The sequence below is a fragment of the Hypomesus nipponensis genome, chromosome 23 (assembly GCF_054491055.1).
Source record: "Hypomesus nipponensis isolate SF chromosome 23, ASM5449105v1, whole genome shotgun sequence".
Taxonomy (NCBI): domain Eukaryota; kingdom Metazoa; phylum Chordata; class Actinopteri; order Osmeriformes; family Osmeridae; genus Hypomesus; species Hypomesus nipponensis.
Window position 1 is genome coordinate 22,735,350 of NC_140383.1, and position 22,321 is coordinate 22,757,670.

Genomic DNA, 22,321 nt, shown 5'->3' on the forward strand with positions numbered 1-22,321 from the left:
ATAGTTCAAACAAATGACACATGAAATCATCATGTCATGTAGGCCTCATTGTTTTGCATTCCTAGGACACAGAAACGAAATTGCATCACATGCATTAGTATGCCAGCTGGTACTACATTATATTCATTCAGGATTGTACGTTACCCTTTACGCTTTCTGTGAAGGAAATGCTGAGTGTGTCTTTGGGCTGTGGTTTTAAACACGCGTGCATGATGTTTTATGCAATCACCTGCTTGTGTTTTATGCTCGGGAACGCGCATTGCTGAGCGCGAGCTCCACTATAAAGGGAGGACATCTTTGTGCACGTCAAGGAGGAGTCTGTTCGCTGATTTTGAGAATCTGGCCACCGCCTACCATTCGCCGACCCGCCCGTTACTGCAGAGTACTCACCCACTGACTGGATACATGAAGGATTTTCCATTAAGGGCATCTACCACGCAATAATGGACCGCAAGCTATTCACTGCGTTGATGTGTTGATACAAATATATTTCAAACATCAAATATGAATCATGCATTTGATATTTCTGGCAAATGTGCTCGTGAGCATCCTTGCGACCTGGCTTCATCCCTCCACAGCGTCATTCGGTATGTACTCCATATTCCATATCACATTTCTTCTTAACCGTATAATTTACATCTAACAGCTTCACTCGTTTCTTGTGCGTATTACCAGATTAGGTCGATATCTGGCATTATTGTTTTTTATTGTTTCAAATGGAAAAGAATGTATGTGTCCGTAGGAGATTTTATATGCTGAGTCCTTAAAGTGATACTGAGATGGGGCAGACAGAACCTCTGCGTCTTCGTCCAGGTTACAAACAAGCATTTATCAAACAATTGTCTTGTATAGTGTCGGTAAATGCACGCAAGCAGTACCCATCTCTTGATCCGATTCTTTAAGCTTACTTTAGTTCTTGAAGTTCAAATTATTGATGAATTGTCTTGCCTAGGGCATAGTCTATCATTTGACAGCATTGTAAAACATACAAATGATCTAATCAACTAGTAGCATACTTTGTATGTTTGCATGGTGCAGTGTTTTTGGTTGAACAGCAAAAATGCAGCAGACTTAGTCTGCCATATTGAAATTATGAATAAATATATATATATTTGTTTTCTTTGTTAGGATTAACATTGAAACTAGACATGCATATGTCATTTTTGACATTTTGACATTGTGTCATTTCCCTGTTCATAGTCAAATTCCTTTGGTATTTTTTGGGGGGAGTAGACCTTGAAACCTGAATGTCATAGCTTACAGCCTAAGGTTGATGACATCAATACAGAAAACACTACAACGTACACCCAGGTGCAACGAACCGGAGCCCTTATAGAACGAAATAAATGCAAAACCCCAGATGAGAGGTTCACCTTCGAGACGTGAGATTAGATGTCAGCGGACGCAGCAATCTCCCCCGCCGGTGTGGAAGCCTGTGCCGACTGCCATGCCCGTGTGGTTGGATCTCTCCTTCTGCAGTTTCCCAAGGAGTGGAGAGTGAGGCTAAGAGGGAAGCAGAGGCATCGCTGCTGGAACTGGAGGCGACTGCAGCATCGGCCCCAGGCAACGCGAGTGGCCATGCAGCAGAGCGAGTCATCACCTACCCCTCGCGGCTCATCTACTACCTGAACGAGGACTCGGAGAGCACCTATCACGACCTGGACACACGGACGAGGAACCAGGTCCCCGACGCCCAGGTGAGACAGAGAGGGGAGGGGGACAGACTGCTGTACTGCTGGGCTCCTGCTGTGTGATGTGAACCGCCCTCTGGGAGTAGACTCGACTATTGCTGCTATGCTGTAGAATACACCTGTACTGGTAGGAGGTGCGGTACGTCGGCGGTCGCTGGCTGAGGTGGGACATCGATGAAGCTATCGTATCCCCCCTCCCACCTCCTTCCGCACTCCTCCCTCCTCCCTCTTTCTTCTTCCCCTTTCCTCTTACTTCCCCCCCTCCCCTCCTACCTTCCCCCTCCTACCTCCCTCCCTCCCCCATCTCCTCTTGCCCCTCCTACCTCCCCTCGCCTGTCCGCCCCCCCCCCCCCCCTATCCTGTCCCACGAGGGGGGGTGCTTCACATCCTACTTCCTGATTCTCAGAAGGCAGAGTGGTGAAGCCCTGCCAGCAACCCGAGTCGTCATGACAGCCGACATCAATCTATGTTATCACTCCCCCCCAAGCTCCCCTTGAACTTTGACCTGTGCTTTCAACCTTGTGTCTCTCCTGCAGTCGGTCCACCTTGCTCAAGCCAGTTTTCAACTAGAGGCCTTTGGCTCCAGATTTGTACTGGACCTTACGTTAAACAAGTAAGTTCCCACTCAAGTTCAAATCTTTATTGTCCTATAGCAGGACATTTGGTGTGTTGATAGCTCAAACACATGACGGCAACACTTTACATTCAGGTTACATTAACTACCATGGAACGACGTAATAGCTTAGCAACAACGTTGTAGTTACGCAGGAACTGCGATTTAGTTAGACTTTATTATGGTTTAGTGGTGCAAGTTGTTACACAAGTAAAATATGGTATGAGAGAGGTTCGTCTCTCCAGGAGTAAGCGGATGTTAACATTGATCTTGTTTTTGGAACACAACGTACGACCGCCCCTTTACAACATACACTCACCCCTCACCCCTCTCCTATACTATGGCTTCTTACACATTTGTAATAACCTATATAATTTAATTACAAAGCGAATCCTATGTACTTTATTTTTATCGCAATGTAGTTACATGTACAGTTAATATTACCGTAACGTAAAGTGTTGTCCACTAACAGATACATTGCAACATGCACCAGCATTTACTCTGCAAAAAAACTTGTCTATACTTGTATTACATCTGCAACTGACCTTAAAACTGTTTTGGGTACTTCTGATGAATTTTCATTGCAATGCCTAGTAAACACAGATTGTTCCTTGACTTTGACCCCTGAAATAACCTCACCACCTTTAGAACCTTGGAAATGTTTTTTTTTTGCTTTCCATTTGCAGTCTTTGTATGTCAAATTGGATAAAAGCGATAACATTGAAAAAATCCTAAGTGTTTTGGTTATTCTATCCCATCCTATATCAAGGCGAGTTACAGAGTTCATCGTCATAGTAGCAAACCTTTTGCACGACATCACGTGTGCACGTGCTTTGACTTTTATCCACCAGCCTTGGTTCATTTTCCTTTTAGAGATTGTTGATGTGTCCGTATCCAGACTCTGGCAACATTTCTCACGCTCGTCAAGGTCACGTCCCCAACAATGGGCCCCTTCTGCTATAGCCCAGAGACACTGAGCGAGCGCTACGCCGGCTCATTTTGAAATCACCAGTGACAGCACTCGTGATTCCCCCAGCTCGTCTGAGTGACTCTGCTCCCCCCGTGAAGGAAGGGGGATTACAGGTCAGCCCCGTGATTAACGCCACATCTCACCTGGATAACGGTGTCACTGGCACGGACCCTGAAGCGCTCCTCTGGATCCACTGGCCCATCGCAGCCTCCTGGTCAGCCATGACCTCCACCACCACCACCACCATGACCTCCAGCTGCCCACAGCACAGAGGCATTGATCAGCCCCTCCGACAGCGCCCCCCCCACCCTCTCAGCCTTTAAGAGCTGACGGCCAGTAGATTACCAGACCAGCACCAGAATCCCAGTTTGAGGAACTGCCTTGTCATTTTGTGGAAAGGGAGGCACTGTTGAGATGTACTGCGATGCTCGGTGTGTGCGTGAGAGGTTCTGATGTACCAGGGGAGTCAGATGGCTGAGCGGTTAGGGAATTGGGCTAGTAATCAGAAGGTTGCCAGATCGATTCCCGGCCGTGCCAAATGACGATGTGTCCTTGGGCAAGGCACTTCACCCTACTTGCCTCGGGGGGAATGTCCCTGTACTTACTGTAAGTCGCTCTGGATAAGAGTGTTTGCTAAACGACTAAATGTACCAGGGCGTCCTGGTAGCAGTGGACCGGGTCTCATGGTTTGGTTGTCATGCGATGCGGAGGCATAGAAGGCGACCAGACATGCAGAACCCCCAGCTGAACCCCCAGGGCTGTGGTTGTAAAGGCCAGGGGCTTTAAGTGGGCTCACAGTCAGTAGACTGAGGAAACCTGCCCAGTAATGCCTTGATTTATGCCTTTCCAGTGGGTGTAGAGATCTTTGTAGTTCATGGTAATGTAATCAAGAGGATGTGCTGCTCGGAGAATAGAACACTGCACCTGGGACCACACATGCAGGGAACACACACACACACACACACACACTACATGTGACTGTCAGGTCAGTGCCCGATCTCTGACCTGGAGAGTTAACTAGTTCATGTCCTCCAACAGCTAGCTCTCACACAGCCTCCATGCACAGCACCTTCATTACATGGCTCCACCCATTATGCCCCCATTAGATAACTAGATAGATAAAGACCTTAAGGTGACCTTACATCATGCTGTTGTTTACGAGGCACGGAAACCAGCTTGCTGCGTTAGGTGCATTGGTGTCGGAGTGGCTTCTGGGTAGCTTGAATTCTGCTCACTGTTGTAGCTGCGACAAGGCTGAGGCTAAATTTAGATAGGTCTGCAACCTGCCAATGGGAGCAAGTCCTACTGCTTTGTTAGCCGCACCTGGGAGCGTTAGAACCGACAGAACACACGCTCAGCTAAATCCACGAGTTTACTGTTCCTCGCTGTGAGCGTCTCATGATGTCATCACATGGGATTAGGCTCCGCCCCCCAATCTAAAGACAGCTGGGTGTACTCATCAGCTCTTTCTATCGTGTGGAGTCTTTGTGGTGTGTGTGTGGGTGTGTGTTGCTGCTCACTGAAGGAGGCTGTCCTTGGAGGTTGTCTTTGGCCCGCAGCACTGTCTGTCTGTCTCCACTCAGCGCTGTCTGTCTGTCTGTCTCCACTCAGCGCTGTCTGTCCGTCTGTCTGTCTGTCTGTCTGTCTCTGCTCAGCGCTGCCTGTCTGTCTGTCTGTCTCTGCTCAGCGCTGTCTGTCTGTCTCTGCTCAGCGCTGTCTGTCTAACTGTCTGTCTGTCTCTGCTCAGCGCTGTCTGTCTGTCTGTCTGTCTCTGCTCAGCGCTGTCTGTCTGTCTCCGCTCAGCGCTGTCTGTCTGTCTCCGCTCAGCGCTGTCTGTCTGTCTCCACTCGGCGTTTCATCTGGAGCCAGAGCAGCAGCGGCGTTCACTTAGCGGCAACGCTGATTCTATCATGTGCCAGAGCCAGACGGGGGAACAGCAGGGACGGCATCACGGATGGGGGGGGGGGGTTTGGGGGTAGTGGGGGGGGGAGGGTGGGGGGGGGGGAGGCTTGGTTTGGTCTGGCGCCAAGGCCAAGAATTTCCTGCAGTTTCTGGTCTCTTCTCTCCCTCTCCCTCTCTCCCTCTCTCCTTCTCTCCCTCTCTCCTTCTCTCCCTCTCTCCTTCTCTCCTTCTCTCCCCTCTCTCCTCTCTCTCCCTCTCTCCTTCTCTCCTCTCTCTCCCTCTCTCTCTCTCCCTCTCTCCTTCTCTCCCTCTCTCCCCTCTCTCCTCTTCTAACGCTGCATTGTGGCACTCAAGTCTTCTGTGGACTCAGAGACCTGTCTGAGGTTGGATTTTCCCCCTCCGTGCTCCCGTACACACACACTCTCACACACACACACACGTGGCGGCTTGCCTGCTTCCTCGCTCCACACTTCTCCACGCTCACGTTCCACTGCTTCAGCCCTGTCCTCTCTGCAGTGCTGCACTCTCCCCTCACACACACACACACAGTTACAGTACTCTCTTCCCTCTCTTTATCACACACCAGCACACACACTTACCGTGCTGTGGCGCACTCTCCTCTCCCTGCCTCATCCGTCAGGCTATAAATAGCCACTCACCCAGGCATCTCTCCCAGAGACTGCACTGGTGCTCCTGCCCTCCTCCCTCCTCCCTCCTCCCTCCTCCCTCCTCCCTCCTCCCTCCTCCCTCCTCCCTCCTCCCTCCTCCCTCCTCCCTCCTCTCTCCTGCCCTCCTCCCTCCTCCCTCCTCCCTCCTCCCTCCTCCCTCTTCTCTCCTTCCCTCCTCCCTCCTCCCTCCTCCCTCCTCCCTCCTCCCTCCTCCCTCCTCCCTCCTCCCTCCTCTCTCCTCCCTCCTCCCTCCTCCCTCCTCCCCCCTCCCTCCTCCCTCCTCCCTCCTCTCTCCTCCCTCCTCCCTCCTCCTTCCTCCCTCCCTCCTCCCTCCTCCCCAGCCGAGAGCCACTTCCTGCTCACATGCTGAGCGCCGCTCAAAAATGTCACCCTGTCCGGGTTTCCACCAGATAAGTTCCTCCTCTTTTTTCCCCTTTATTGCAACAAAAGAGGGGGCGGGGCCCGGGGATAAGAGAGGGTTTTGAACGACATCTCCAAGGTTAGCCCGGGAAAAGCGCAGTTGTGGCAGAAATGGCAGTATCTCGGAGGCGGCCGTCGGCGAGCGGATTGAGTGTATGTGGTGGTGAGGTTCGCTGAGTCAGACGTGCGGCACGGAGTGAGGGAGGGAGGGCGGGCGGTGTTCAAGGTGAAGTCGAGACCCCAAAGCCAGCCTAAGCTGACACCATATTGAAAAAGGAGACACCAGCCTCACTGGTGTGGACTCTGTCTAACCTTTGTCTACCCCAGACTAATTATAGAAGGCCTTGATCTGATAGAGACGAGATCAAATGGGTGTATTGAGAGGCTCTTGTTTGAGAGAATCTTCAAATTGTAGCAGAGAGTTGGCAGCAGCTAGTTAACATTTGAATACTCATGTTGGCAGTTTTTTTTGTTGGGTGTTGGTTTGATATCCTATCGTGGGGCCAGCCACAAGTGCTGACTGTTTCAACCTCTATATTATACAGTGTGGGCTGAGGCATGTATTTGCTTGTCAGGAAACATCCCTTCGCGACTCATTAAACTATTTCTCTTGAACTTTTAAGTTGCTGTGGGCGTCTGGCTGCTGGCTCTCCAAGTACACATACCTCAGGGTTGTTGTTCTTTAAACCGTTGAACAGGACGTGGCCCCCGAGGCCTCTGACCCATGTTGTCAAGCGATCCCCACACGAGGAGGCCTGAGTCACAGCCCTGGTCCAGACAGCCACTGGCTAGGCAGGCTCCACGCCGTGCGTCATCCTAACCGTGAGAAACACACACATCCCACTAACCAGCTCTCGTTTTTCTGCCTTGCAGTGACTTGTTGTCGTCAGACTATGTGGAGATCTACTATGAGAAGGGGACACCGGTGCTGTCCAAGGTAAAGCGCCCTCCGGTCTGGACTCCAAGTGGCGGCTGGCTGTCTCTCTCCCTCGGTCTGGTTCCGGCTGCAGGCTAATTGTCTCCCAGTGGAAAGGCCAGCTGGTACATGGTGGATTGGATTGTTCTGCTCTGCTGCCCGGGTGTGATTAGGAACGTGTTGATAGAACAACATGGAGCAGACCACCTGGTCCTTCTGGGCGGTGGAACACCAGACCACCTGGTCCTTCTGGGCGGTGGAACACCAGACCACCACGCCGATTTCAGACAACGTCAACTTATGTAGCACACCGGCTCCAATGTGTTTTTCGAATGTTACGCACATCGCGTGGCATGACGTGAGCCAGCTGACTGGGCTGAGCCCAATCTGTAATGCCGTCAGATTTATCATCGTCAGTATATGTTGCGTTTTAGCCGATCCATTTAGATCATCGCGCTCATCTTGAACTGGGAGGGGGAGGGGAGGGGGGGGGGGGGGGGGAGGAAGAGAAAATAGACAGAATGAGCAGAGTGGGAGTAGAGAGAGGAAAGGAGGGAGAGAGAGAGAGATGGAAAGGAGGGAGAGAGAGAGAAAGGAGGGAGAGAGAGAGAGATGGAAAGGGGGGAGAAAGAGAAAGAGAAACAGAGAGACAGAGAGTGAGAGAGAGAGAGAGTGAGATAAAATGAGAGAAAGAGAGAGAGAGAGAGAGAGAGAGAGAGAGAGCGAGCGAGGGAGAAAAAAGGGGTTAGAGATGTGAGTGCTGGCTGCCACTGCTGCTGCTGCTGAATCAGTCTGGGCGCGGGGCTGGGCGCGCTGACTCAGCGAGGCTCTCCTGCTGCCTGCTCTTCCCAGAGCCTGGGTCACGTGACAGGGGAGAGCCGGCTCTCTGCAGTGGCAATGCAGCGTGAGACGGCTGGAGGGAACCTATCCTCTCCTCACCCTCGACTTGGAGGGGAGAAGCATTGGAATTAGCCGGAAGCCTGCGAGCCACACAGCTCCCTGTGGTCAACCAGGCTTCCAATGACAGCTAAACCGATAGCTACAAAATCAACCCTAAAAATGGTACGGCGACTGTTACACAAGTCCAGTGGTAGCGCGCAGAGCAGAGCCAAACGGTACCCCGTTACATAAGCACACAGAAGACAGTTATGAAAGATATAGCGAAATAAAGAAATAAAGAAATTCAGTGTGCAGTGCAATGTAATGTCGCTGTGGGGGTGTGTGTGTGTGTATTGTGGCTTGGTGAGGGTTTTTAAATCCTGTGTGTGTGTGTGTTTAAATCCTGTGTGTGTGTGTGTGTTTAAATCCTGTGTGTTTCCCCTTAGGGAGGCGAGCACTGTTATTACCACGGCCAGGTGAGAGGCAAAGAGGAGTCCCGCGTCGCCTTGTCTACCTGCAACGGACTGCAGTAAGTCACCGGGGCCGAACGGAACACACCGGGCCTTCGCTGGGATATCTGACGTATACGTTCCTGTGGGCTCTGTCTATCCACAGCCTCTATTGACTGTGTATTGACTGGCTTCTGTCTCCCTTCCCTCCTCGCTGCCTTTCTCTCTTGCTCTCCCTCTCTCTGCCTCACTCTTTCTCTCTCTGCCTCTCTCTCTCTTTCTCGCTCTCTCTCTGCCTCTCGCTCTCTTACTCTCTCTCTCTCTCTCTGCCTCTCTCTCTCTCTCTCTGCCCCTCTATCTCTTACTCTCTCTTTCTCTCTCTCTCTCTTGCTCTCCCTCTCTTGCTCTCTCTCTCTTCTCTGCCTCTCTCTCTCTTACTCTCTCTCTCTCTCTCTCTCTCTCTTGCTCTCTCTCTCTCGCTCTTTCTCTCTCTCTCTCTGCGCCGACAGCGGAATGTTTGATGACGGAGCCTACGTGTATCTAATTGAGCCTGAACAACAGACTCATTCCATCGTAAGTTCTTACTCGACAAAACCTTTTGCCACGTTCATACCATTAGAGCCGGGCCTACCCTTCAGAGTAATGCACCAGGGCCTACTTAGGTTGCAGCATCGCAGCGGTCCAGCTCCTCATCGCTCTTATTGTTACCCCGAGCGTGCACCATGTCCGTCCATTTCCTGTTTGTCTGGCAAGACTTCCTCTGTATCGTTCATCCTCTTCCCCCTGCTTCTCCAACGAGAGGATATCCACCGCATGCGCTCTTCCGGTGCCAAGAAGGGCGATAGAACAAACACAAAGCCACACTGTCTGAATGTGTTTTCGAGTGTTTCTGTCACTGTCACGTCTCACTTGTGAGCTGGGTGAGGTGCACTTACCGCCAAAGCCTCTGCCTCACGATGACACATTTTCTAGTGTAACACGACCCGTCTCTCTGCCACAGTCATGCCGTTTCCCCCCCCCCTCCCCCCCACAGGATAGCTCCGCCAGGCCCCACACCCTGCGCAGGACCCCCTCCCCGCAATCGGACGACGACTCGGAAGAGCTAGGTGAGGATTTATGTTGTGCTTTTGTTCTTTCTGCCATTCTATATGACCTTTTTACACACAAGTCTCTGTTACGGATGTTGACCTCTGGGCCTGGGACCACAGCCAAGCCTGCAAATACAGCCACACCCTAACCCGGCAACTGGGGTCTGCTTTCCATGCTATAAACTCCAGCTGTAAGCAGTCCTGCGCTGGTGTCAACTCTACACTTTACAGAACAGAGCTGCGCTCCTATAGCAGTCGCAGGTTCCCGTTCGAAGTGGTTCCCTTGGGCAAACAAAGACACCGTCTGGTGTAGCCGCAGTCGTTCCATGGTTCGGGTGTTTGAAAGCGGTTCTAAGCGGTTCCTGCGTGTCCCTTTGTCTTTCCACAGAGGACGAGGAGCAGCTACTCTCCGAACTGGACGACATGTCCTGGCTGAAGCGCAGGAAAAAGCGAGCTGTAAGTCCATGACCTCACCGCTCTGATAAATAACACACTCCGCCTCCTGGCGTTCCATAGCACTGGCGCGCACTAGCTCCCTGAAATAACTGCTGTTTTCCAACACAAGTCCTCCTAGGATTCCCTGTCCGTTCACAAGTTCACCCGCCGTACCAAAGTATTTACCGTGACTCACACCCCCACCCATAAGCAAAACACAGGTTTTTTCCCCTTCTCACTCCAACTCCCGGTGATTGCTATGAGAATGAATGAATGTGCTGTCTTTTCAGATGCCTCGGAATGTTTTCGAGGAGATGAAGTATTTGGAGATAATGATCGTCAGTGACCACAGCATGGTACGTGCCCGAGCAGTCAAACTGTCAACAACAGGCATGTGGGCAGATGTTTTCTCTTACAGGACGGACGGACTCGCGTGTCCGTAAGCCACATTGCACAACTTGAATCACAAACAAGTCCACAACTCTCTTTTGGCTTCTCTGTTCATCCGTTGTTTAGTCAACAACGCCCACAAGAGGAAGCAGCACCGCTGAATGCTGCACGCATGTTCAACACATCACAGAAAGATCGAGTTGGATCTTTGGCGTATTTGACAGTTCCCTCATATCGCAGATGGTCCAAATGTATTTCGATTCTTTTTCAAGCTCTTTGAAGGCAAAGATTGGGTATAGCTCAGTGCTAAAGCATTTGATTACAGATCAAGAAGTCGCCAAGTGTATATACTTGATTGAGAGGACACTGTAATAATACACTGTCTGTCTGTCTGTATATTTCTTTGTTTTGCTGCAGCATAAGCGATACAAGACCAAACAGCACACCAGGAATTTTGCGAAGTCGGTGGTTAATCTCGTGGATGCTGTAAGTAGCCCTCAGTGTCCCGTGTGGTTATAGTCCACCGCAGACGTGTGAAAATGACCGGGCACAGTCGCTCACAGCCTCTATTCATTCAATCACACCATCCAGTGCAAACTATGAGACCACAGTAGACCACAGCCTGCCCCTGTGTCCTCTTGTATATGTGTTCCTGTGTCCCAGAGCTGGGCTGTTTCTGCTGCTGTTTGCTCTGTGGGTCTGTCGGGTGGATTAACATTCCCCTTGTCCCCTCCCCACCCCTGCTCCCAGTGTGCGGTGTCCCTGTCCCCCCCCCCCGATCTGTCCTCAGACAGTTTAGACGCTAACTCCTTTTTCTTTCCCCTATTTGTCCCCCCCCTCTTTCTCTCTCTCTCTCTCTCTCTCTCTCTCTCTCTCTCTCTCTCTCTCTCTCTCTCTCTCTCTCTCTCTCTCTCTCTCTGTCTCTCTCTCTCTCTCTCTCTCTCTCTCTCTCTCTCTCTCTCTCTCTCTCTCTCTCTCTCTCTCTCTCTCTCTCTCTCCCTCCCTCCCTCCCTCTCGCCCCCCGCCCCCCCCACACCAGATCTTCAAGGAGCAGCTGCACACGCGCGTGGTCCTCGTCGCCGTGGAGATCTGGACCGACAGGGATCGGATTCCCGTCAGCGTCAAGCCGCTGGAGATGCTGCGTGACTTCTCCAAGTACCGCCAGCAGAGCATCAAGCAGCACGCGGACACTGTGCACCTCTTCACGTAAGTGCTCTCTCCGACCCCCTGGAGACCCACCCCGGCCTAACCACATCAAGTACTTAGGCCGATCAGGGGATCACTGGATCCGGAGGGGGGTTGGGGGAGATGGAAGGGGAGAGGTGTCAGCATTTGCTGTGCTCGGGATTACCGTTGGGGGTTTATGTTGTCCGTCACTTGTCGAGGTCAGGGATCGCTTAGGGCTGATTGCACGTTTGTGTGTGTGTGTGTGCGTGTTGCTTGTGACCGCACGGGTTGGCGACTGTGTGGGTGTGTGTTGGCGGGCGTACGTTCCTGTGTGTCATTGACTGGACACGCGTGTGTGTGTCCACAGCAACGTGACCTTCCACTACCGCAGGAGCGGCGCGGCGTACTTCGGAGGCATGTGCTCCCTTACCCGCGGCGTCGGGGTCAACGAGGTGAGCTGCGCTGCCTGCCGTCTGTCTGTCTGTCTGCCGTCTGTCTGTCTGTCTGTCTCTCTGTCTGCCGTCTGTCTGTCTGTCTGCCGTCTGTCTGTCTGCCGTCTGTCTGTCTGTCTGTCTGCCTGCCGTCTGTCTGTCTGCCATCTGTCTGTCTGTCTGCCGTCTGTCTATCTATCTGCCTGCCGTCTGTCTGTCTGTCTGTCTGTCTGTCTGTCTGTCTGTCTGCCGTCTGTCTGTCTGTCTGTCCGTCCGTCCCCCCCCGCGCTGGGCTGCCTGGGGCTCGCTAATAGCTGTTCTGTGTCCTGCAGTATGGCAGCACCTGGTCCATGGCTGCCTCGCTGTCCCAGAGCCTGGCCCAGAACCTGGGCATCCAGTGGGACCAGGCCGCCAAGAGAAGTAGGTGGAGGGTCTGACCCTGCAGCTCACAATGACCAGCTGGTTCTGGAGATCACGGAGCTGGGCTTAGGAGTTTGTTTCAGCTGTTTGGAAGGGATTCGTTTTTTTACTTATTTTTCCTGTTGGTGTCATCTGCGAGATGGGTCATTCCCTCGTCTTTTCTCTCTCTCTCTCTCTCTCTCTCTCTCTCTCTCTCTCTCTCTCTCTCTCTCTCTCTCTCTCTCTCTCTCTCGCTCTCGCTCTCTCTCTCGCTCTCGCTCTCGCTCTCGCTCTCGCTCTCTCTCTCTCTCTCTCTCTCTCTTTCTCTCTCTCTCTCTCTCTCTCTCGCTCGCTCACAGAGGTGTGCGGCTGCTCCGAGTCGTGGGTCGGCTGCATCATGGAGGACACAGGGTAACGTGCGGATACGAGACACACACACACGCACGCACGCAGTCACACACACTCCCTCTCCACAGACACACAGGGCAGACTCAGCTCTTCATGCTGTAAGGAGAGGGTAGGGAGGAGGGCACACTGATGATTGACATGTAGCTCCTCCTACCGCTGTCAGCCCTGTGCTGTGATTGGATGCAGGAGACCTTGTGTGGAATGACAGGGCGTATCAGACCACCACAGGCCTAACCTGGCCCCGCTGGCTCTGTCAGAGCCGCCGTCGGCATGGGAACGAAGCCCTGCTGAGGCTTCCTGATGTTTTCCGAGTTTCTCGTTTCAGAAAGAGAGCCTCTTACAGGGCTGCATGGGCCTGTCAGGTCGGTTCAACACGCGTTCTCTCCTCCTCCTCCAGAATCCAGCACCCTCGGAAGTTCTCCAAGTGCAGCCTCTCGGACTACAAGGAATTCCTGCTGAAGGGCGGAGGGTCCTGCCTCTTCAACAGGCCCACCAAGGTGAGTCGCCGCACCGCCGGTCCGCTCTGGTCACGGTCGGTCCCTGGGGAGCACCTCTAACGCTCGCTCGTTTTCCAGCTGTTTGAGCCGACCGACTGCGGGAACGGATACGTGGAGGTGGGAGAGGAGTGCGACTGCGGCGCCAGGGCGGTGAGGAGAAGCATGCCTGTTTGTTTGTTTTGGGGGCATTTTGAAGCTTGGTTTGGATCGAGTTCAAGGTGGATAGGAAGGCGGGGGGGAGAGAGAGAGAGAGAGAGAGAGAGAGAGAGAGAGAGAGAGAGAGAGAGAGAGAGAGAGAGAGAGAGAGAGAGAGAGAGAGAGGGAGGAAGACATACAGCACAGAGAGGAGCTGAACCAGGAATTCCAACATACCTGCACCTGCAGTTGTTCCAAAGGGCGAATAAATGTGACGCTTCCAACTCAAGTCGTTCCTGTAGGGAATTATCCACCGCATTTCTCAGTCCTGTTGTCTTAGTGCTTAATCCCCTGGTTCTCTCATGCTGTGTGTGTGTGTGTGTGTGTGTGTTTGTTTGTGTGTGTGTGTGTTCTTTCAGGAGTGCTACAAGGACTGCTGTAAGAAGTGTTCCCTGGCCAATGGGGCCCACTGCAGTGATGGGCCGTGCTGCAACAACACGTGTCTGGTAAGAAGCAGGAACAGGAAACCACGCCGCCCTCATGCCAGTTTGGTTTCTTTCCTCAGGGCTTTGCCGCCCACACCATCTGCAGGATTCTTCCAGAGCATTTTTTTTTTTTCGCAACAATTTTCACACCTCAAACTCTTTTTTTTTCTTTCTCTCTCTCTCCTCCCACCAGTTCTACCCGCGAGGATACAGTTGCCGCTACGCTGTGAATGACTGTGACATCTCAGAAACGTGCTCTGGAGACTCGGGGCAGGTCTGTGCTCCACACAATGTCTCTCGCCCCAATCGTTCTCTTCCCTCGCCTCAGAGCCACAAAATAAACGTCCCAAACATGTCATTCTTTTCAGTGCCCTCCCAATCTCCATAAGCAAGATGGCTACCTCTGCCATCTCACCCAGGTAAGCAGCCCTGAAAATTCCACATTTGGAGGTATGCTCCGATGATGATTTAATTTGGAGTGTTGCTGTCACGCGTGGGCAGAGGGAGAGTAAATGTCTTCTCTGTCAGGGCCGCTGCTACAGTGGAGAGTGCAAGACCAGAGAGAACCAGTGCAAGTACATCTGGGGACCAAGTGAGTGTGATAGCCTAGCCTAGCCTAGCCTAGCCTAGCCTAGCGTAGCGTAGCTCACCCTCAGTAGCTGTGAGCACACAGCTAGACCTTGGACCTGAACAGTCAGCACTCTAGATATTCGACATAATTCTCTTTTCCTCCCTCCCTCTCTCCTTCTCTCCCTCTCTCCCTCTCTCCCTCTCTCCCTCTCTCCTTCTCTCCCTCTCTCCCTCTCTCCCTCCCTCCCTCTCTCCCTCTCTCCCTCTCTCCCTCTCTCCCTCTCTCCCTCCCTCTCCCTCTCTCCCTCCCTCCCTCTCTCCCTCCCTCCCTCTCTCCCTCTCTCCCTCTCTCCCTCCCTCTCCGCTCCTTTGCAGAGGCTGGAGGGTCAGAGAAGTTCTGCTATGAGAAGCTGAACACGGAGGGGACTGAGAAGGGCAACTGTGGAAAGGATGGAGACAAGTGGCTCCAGTGCAGCAAGCAGTGAGTTCATCAGTGGACATCATGTGTTTGTGTGGACTACACACAATACAAAACGACGCCACAACGCTTTCACCCCTGAACCTGTCTGCCTGTCTGTCTGTCTGTCTGTCTCCTTTCAGTGACGTATTCTGTGGGTACCTGCTGTGTAGCAACACCGGCCGTAACCCCCGGATCGGGATGATGAAGGGAGAGATCACGCCCACCTCCTTCAACCACCAGGGCCGCCTGGTGGACTGCAGGTCGGTCACATGACCTCCGTCACCTCCTCTCAGTCCCAGACGACTCACGGCCACGCCAGCCGACCCACCCAGTCACACTGGGTCTCCTTTCTCTCTCTTTCTCTCTCTCTCTCTCTCTCTCTCTCTCTCTCTCTTTCGTTCTTTCTTTCCCTCACTCCTTCCCTGACACTCTCGTACGCTGATCCTGCATCTCTGTCGCCACCCCCCCCCCCCACCCTGTGCCCCCCTCCCTCTGCTCCCCCCTCCCCTTCCAGCGGGGGCCACGTCCTGCTGGACGACGACACCGACCTGGGCTACGTGGAGGACGGAACGCCCTGTGGGCCGTCCATGATGTGCCTTGACCACAAGTGTCTGCCCATCCAGTCCCTCAACATGAGCACCTGTCCCAGCGGGCCTAACGGACAGGTGTGCTCGGGCCACGGGGTGAGTCCTCCGGGGGGGTTCTGGAACCTTCTACAGTTCTAGAACCTTCCGCAAAACGCTCTGGATAAGAGCGTCTGCTAAATGACTAAATGTAAAACACGGGACGGCTCATACGCGCCACGTGGACGTTTCAGCCGATCGGCGTGGGGGCGGGCGTAGGGGGGGGGGGGGGTTGTGCTCGGCAACTCGTCGATTCTGTGACCTCACTTCCCCTCTCTGTGGTGCGTGGGCAGGTGTGCAACAACGAGGGGACGTGCACCTGTGATACCACCTGGGCAGGGACGGACTGCAGCATGCCCGACCCCCCCAAGGAGCCTGATATCCTCCCTGAGGTGAAAACAGGTAAGGTAGAGCCGACGTAACAACTGACTGGAGATCAGAAAGTGTCCTTCTGGAGACAGATTCAATGCTGATGAAATATATCTCATTCATGTGACTTCGGGGCAGCACTCATAATCTAGGTAAGGTATAGAAGCACCTTTAACGAGTTATTTCTTTGGATCATAATACTATGAAAACAACCGAGTACACCGTAGTCAATGGAAATTGATGACAAATCAAAATCTCAAATATCACAGCTAGTTATTTTCATGTGATTTGTTTACCAATGCCAGGGCAATGATTTACAAATAGAAAGCATTTACATTAAACTGTGTAACTCCTAGTTAAGATAAATGCAAAAAGTTAGCAAGAAAGACACACACATATTCATGAACTTGTTTACATTACAATTTAAGAAGTATTCTAAGTAGAGATATAGTAGAAATTGTGACGGTACTTGATGAGTACTTCAGATTTGTCATCTCTGTGTGTGTGTGTGTGTCAGCTGTCTTGTTTAGAGGGGTGGATGGTTCTAGAAAACATCCTTAGAAGAGAGCCCCCCCTCCCGCCCCTGCTCATGTGGTGCCTCTGGGTCTCAGAGCACACCTCAGCACCCTCACCCAATCAGAACAAAGCACACCTCAGCATCCTCACCCAATCAGAGCAGAGCATACCTCAGCACCCTCACCCAATCAGAGCAGAGCACACCTCAGCACCCTTACCCAATCAGAACAAAGCACACCTCAGCACCCTCACCCAATCAGAGCAGAGCATACCTCAGCACCCTCACCCAATCAGAGCAGAGCATACCTCAGCACCCTCACCCAATCAGAGCAGAGCACACCTCAGCACCCTCACCCAATCAGAGCAGAGCATACCTCAGCACCCTCACCCAATCAGAGCAGAGCAGAGCACACCTCAGCACCCTCACCCAATCAGAGCAGAGCATACCTCAGCACCCTCACCCAATCAGAGCAGAGCACACCTCAACACCCTCACCCAATCAGAGCAGAACATACCTCAGCACCCTCACCCAATCAGAGCAGAGCACACCTCAGCACCCTCACCCAATCAGAGCAGAGCACACCTCAGCACCCTCACCCAATCAGAGCAGAGCATCTCACCCCCAGACAGCAGAGCCCATGTGGCTGGAGGAAGTGCGTAACCCCACCGAGTTGCTGATCAGAGGGACGTAATGACGGCTGTCTTTCCTGGTGGGATTCCCTGGGGCAGCCCCCCCGGCCCCCCTACCCACACCCTGATGGAGTCTAGATCGCTAGTGTTGGCATTCATTGACGTTAGCCTCCCCTCAGCATTCTCATTCCCCACAGCCTCTGCTCCCATGGACAGAGTGACCCTGCAGAGTCCAAGCAGGTGCCAGTCGTCTGGAAGAGACGGTTAGACACCAGGGAGTTCAAATTGTCCTTGGCAAGATGGCACGCAAACATTCAAACCTTTTCAAGTGAATAGAGAAAGTTCATAGCAGCTACAGAGAGAGACACAAAAGGTTTAAACTGTAAATATAAACAGCATGTACCATGGAACACAACCACTATCAACCACACCATGTGACTCATACTGTATACAAAGCCATGACTGTCGGTATTGGCAGGACGCCAACAGAAAAGAGGGAATTCCCGGGGTGGGGGTGGGGATGGGCCGTTGTCCGGGAAACGGCATCACTGCGGTCACGGTGACTCTTCGGGGTTTGGAGCGCCGGAGGAGGTGTGTGTCTGGTGACCAGGTGGAATTAACGCTCCCTTTTCCCTCTGCGCAGCGAGCGTGGCCACTAACAGGCTGATAGGGGCGCTAGCAGGGACCTTTCTGGCCCTGGGGGTGATTTTTGGAGGCACAGGGTGGGGAATAGAGTAAGCACCTTTTAACCCTTTCACAGTTCTCTCTCTCCCTTCCATCGTGGTGGCTCCGTGTGCGGGCGGTCTCGTGAGCCGGCTTGAGCCCGCGTGTGCGTCCCGGTGGCTTTGTGTTTCTCGTGTCGGTGGTGACCATATCAATGTCATGTGATTGGATGTTCTCAGTGTCAATGTGATTGATCGGTGGATTCCCCCCCCCCCTCTCCCCCCTCCACCCCTCCTGCCCTTGTCGTCCCCCCGTCCCCGTCCCCCTCGCCATTTACCGTGATGATCGGTCTCCCTTCTCCCTCCATCCTCTTCTTCCTCCCTTGTCTACCCCTCCTTCCTGCTCCTACTTCCTGTCATGTGGTGCCCCTCTTCCTCCTCCCTTGTCTACCCCTCCTTCCTGCTCCTACTTCCTGTCATGTGGTGCCCCTCTTCCTCCTCCCTTTTCGGCCCCTCCTTCCTGCTCCTACTTCCTGTCATGTGCTCCTGTGGTCCTCTCCTTTCTGGGGCATGTGGGGCATAGAGAGTCCAGTCCAGGAAGTGGTCATCTAGTGACCGGGCCTGGTGAGGGTCAGTGTTGGGCTGTGTGGGTTACTGGGACTCGCAAAGAGTGCTGTGTGGTCACCTTCTACTGTTCACATCCTAGTGCATACCCATCCCTAGTCAGCCCCTGCCTTCATGTCATTAGGATGACAGATTAAAGAGTTCAAGGTCTGTGAGCTCCTGAGAGTGTTTATGTTACGTTCCAACCAGCATGTTTGCCCGGGGAGTACCTCAACAAACACGTAGCTCCTTCCCACCTTGGGGAGACAGTATCTCTGTCGCTCTCGGAGAACCCCTCTCCTCCACATACAGACGCTCGACCTTCCTCCCACACAGAGTCATCACCTTCCAAGCGTCCACATCCACCACACGCCCCCTATCTTCCAAAACACAACCGAGCCAGTTAAACCAGTCTTCTCCTGTGTCCTTGTTCTTTCTGTGTGAGCTCATCCATGTGTAGCGTACGTAAAGCAGGTTAGCCACTCATGTCTTTTTTTCCCCCCCTCCATAACCCTTCGCAGGTCCTAGTGCCACCAATCTAATAATAGGCTCCATCGCCGGAGCCATCCTAGTGGCTGCCATAGTGTTGGGGGGGACTGGATGGGGATTTAAGTAAGCAACACAGCGCATGCCTCTTCTGCCGTGACTAGCATCCCTGCTGCTTCTAGACACCGGGGGTTTGAGGTCCTGCCGCAGAAAGCAGAGCGAGGGGGGGGGGGGGGTTGGAGGGGGGACTCGCCCCGGCATGAGACGCCTCGTCAGACGCGTGTCACACGGCCCAGTCGCGGCATGCACGCGCCCGACATGCAACGGGAGCCCACAGCGCCGAGTTCAGCCGGCATGCGCTCCTGAGAGTGTCTTTATTTTTATTTTATTTTTTTTGGGGGGGGGGGGGGTGTTATTTTTTATCAAGTTAATTACGTTTTCTTTTTTTGGGAGGGGGGATGGGGGGGGGGATAATGTGTAGGCTGGAGGGAGTGTTGAATACAAGGAGGATGGGGCCGTGGTGTGTGGGGGAGGGGTGGAGGAGAGGAGGGGAGGAGGAGAGGAGGGGAGGGGAGGGGAGGAGGGGAGGAGGAGAGGAGGGGAGGGGAGGGGAGGAGGGGCAATACTCGTCCTTCATGGAGGTCACATCTGTGCATCTGTGGCAGAACCTCAAACTGATTGGACGAGCACAGCTCCAAGCTTGACGTGCATGTTCAACACAGGCACTTAGAAGACAGAGGTCAGGGGTCAGATGACAGACAGACAATGTTACCTTTTACTGAAATATCCTGCTGAGTAACAGAATAAATGTTCGAGAACTTTATAGAGTTTAGATTTTTTTTTACTGGAACAGTTCCCCCCCCCCCCCCGATATCCATAGTCAGTATGCTTAGCTATATAACAAGAACAATTGTATTTTTAGATTCATCACTCACAGATAAGCCTGCTGTCTTGAGCCACAGGGGTGTTACTGAACTTAGCTCTACAAAAGGGAATGAACAAGTCAAAAGTTGAACTCGACAGCTACCAAAGCATGCCAGTTAGCAAAGCATCATGTTTCTCACACCCAGAACAAAACAAAACAAAACAAAATGATTTCTGCATGTCGACATGGTTGACTTGGAGGAGGTCAGTTCATTGCACAAAGGCTGAGCCCAACCCAGGAAGACCTTCTCCTGGCTACCGTACTCTTATGGCTACCATGATCTTTTTCCTCAATCCGGTACTGTTCGAGGGTGAGAGTATAAGAGGAGAGGTGAGGGAGAAGCCAGGGACCGTATTGTTGGGCCGCAGCCTTTGTGCCATGGCTGGCCACACCCACCTGGACGACCGGGCTCCGCCCTAGAGCAGAGCAGGACTCGCCCGGAAACGCCCCACACCAGCTGCCATTTGCTGCCTGCTTCACCAACCTGGTACAGACACGACGCATTGCACTGCATGACCCACGCCCAGCAATAGTGCCACCTCGACTGGCCTACTATTGGAACAGATGCATGACAGAGCGCTAGAAGCCCCCACAACAAGCCGCAGTACGGGGAGGTTATGCCAAACTCCTGTTGTCGTGTTTTCGTCGTCCGTGTTGATGCTGTTGTCGTTGTGGTAGATGTTGTGGTTGTCTCCTCTTTCCCCCCTTTATAGAGTGCGTTTTGTTCTTTCTTCCTGGATGGTAATGTTTTGAGTGGACCTCATGTTTTCCTGTCAGAGATGGTACTGAAACATGTGGCATCTCCTTGTCCTCGTGTCTGAACTGTCACATGGTCTAGCACTACTTCTTCTCACAGCCATCCGGCGTACTGTAAACGCAAGCAAAAAAAAACAAAAGCTAAGCGTTTCTTAGCCGTTACACATCACCAAATGTGGCCTCGTTGACTGGAAGCGGCCGTGGGCGTCTGTGGGCCGGGTTCACAGTGAGTCTTCCACCCCACCGTGAACCCCACCCAGAGAGAAGAGTGGAGCTGCTATTCCAATGTGCAGTGTGATTGTCCTGCCCACATCCACGTATCAGAACCTGACTCTTGTCTTGTCTCTCCCTCCCCCTCCCCCCCGAAACGCCAAGAAATGTGAAGAAGCGCCGCTACGACCCCAATGCCAGTGCCATCTAACGGGGAAGGAGAGGTGGCGTGCACATTGGCGTGCATCGTGGCGTGCACCATGGCGTGCACCAGGGACATCTTCCAGCGCTTTCTTAGTTGGCCACTTGATAGCTGGACTGTACTTACTACTGCTGACCTTTGGCATTAGATTACTTGAAGAAAAACAACATAGTGGACAATTTAACAAATTTCCATCGTAGAACTGCAGCCTCTTCGACCCCCCGCCTTCACTACCCCCGCCCCCCCCTCCCCCCATCCCCACCCACCCCACCCATCGACTCCACCCTGATCCGTAGGGTGAAGGTGCTCCTTTTCCCTCCGTACTGGCAGAGTACAGGCGTTCAGGCGGATCCCACGTCACTCTCTCACCTGGCATGATTACCTGCACAGTGCTACTCGCTGGCCCTGGCATGAAGTGCCCTCGCAACAGGTCTCTGCATGGCTACGAAAGCTATGATTACACAGCAACAAAGACAAAAAAAACACACAAAAAAAGTAAATAATGACAAAACACACAACAACAACAAAAACGTACGCAAACACTCACTCATCCAGATGAGGAGATTAGCCTCGTTGGAGTCCTGTGGTGACCTTGAACAGCCCCTCCTCCAGGGGTCACCTCCAGGGGTCACCTCCAGGGGTCTTCTCCAGGGGTCTTCTCCAGGGGTCACCTCCCCAGAGGTGTCACACCTCCCCAGAGGTGACCTGGAGAGGGGGGGTGACTGAATGCTGGGCCCTGAATGGGCGCTGCAGACCACAGTGAGTGGACACTGGACACACAGGGCAAGACTGTACATACAAGAAGACACCGAGTTCAGGTTCAGAATTCTAACATATCATTTAACACACAGACACAAACTTTTTTTTTTTTTTCTTTTATCTTTAAGCATGTTGTATAGCGGGTGTTTTTGGCAATGTTAATGGAAATCAACGCAACTCTATGATTTTGGCCAAAATGCTATGGATTACATGACAATATTATATGCTGCCTATTAGGTGTTGCGCAAATTAACCACATGCTACACATGCTATATTCACCCAGCGTAGAGGTCAAAGGTCAGATTCGAGAAAACAGAGCAAGGGGTTCAGATCAGGGGTCAGGGGGTCATTTCTGAAGGTTGTTGCAGCCCCAGTCGCGGGCCAGTCGCAACGACGAAACAGAGACCCTGCTACGATGTACGGATGAAGGTCACGTTGTCCCCTTTGCCCTCCCCTCCCATAGTGAATCAAAAGCCAAAGAACCAATCACGTGAACATATGGATGTTGTTGCGCACAGAGCACTTTCCCCTCTGTCTGCACCCAGCGGTGCCTCTACCCCCCTGTGGCTGGGACAGTCTGTCCAACCAGGACTCTCCAACACCCCTT

General features: G+C 52.7%; 1 protein-coding gene across 2 annotated transcripts; it reads left to right on the top strand.

The window, feature by feature from the left end:
• The first annotated feature begins 327 nt into the window (after positions 1-327).
• adam23b (ADAM metallopeptidase domain 23b) lies at positions 328-21,189 on the top strand. 2 transcript variants are annotated; one of them, XM_084689015.1, is made up of 26 exons: positions 328-587; positions 1,480-1,697; positions 2,228-2,304; positions 7,138-7,201; positions 8,506-8,588; positions 9,018-9,081; positions 9,542-9,614; positions 9,985-10,052; positions 10,322-10,387; positions 10,839-10,907; positions 11,461-11,627; positions 11,956-12,040; positions 12,352-12,439; positions 12,778-12,829; positions 13,224-13,323; positions 13,402-13,473; positions 13,878-13,964; positions 14,137-14,217; positions 14,312-14,362; positions 14,472-14,535; positions 14,889-14,994; positions 15,114-15,233; positions 15,488-15,656; positions 15,890-15,998; positions 18,898-18,988; positions 20,919-21,189. In XM_084689015.1, exons 1-26 carry the CDS (start codon positions 512-514, stop codon positions 20,962-20,964), a joined length of 2,346 nt encoding a protein of 781 aa, XP_084545141.1. In that variant the 5' UTR covers positions 328-511; the 3' UTR covers positions 20,965-21,189. The 2 variants fall into 2 exon arrangements, with proteins under 2 accessions (XP_084545141.1, XP_084545142.1); XM_084689016.1 differs by lacking the exon at positions 18,898-18,988.
• The last annotated feature ends 1,132 nt before the right edge of the window (positions 21,190-22,321 follow it).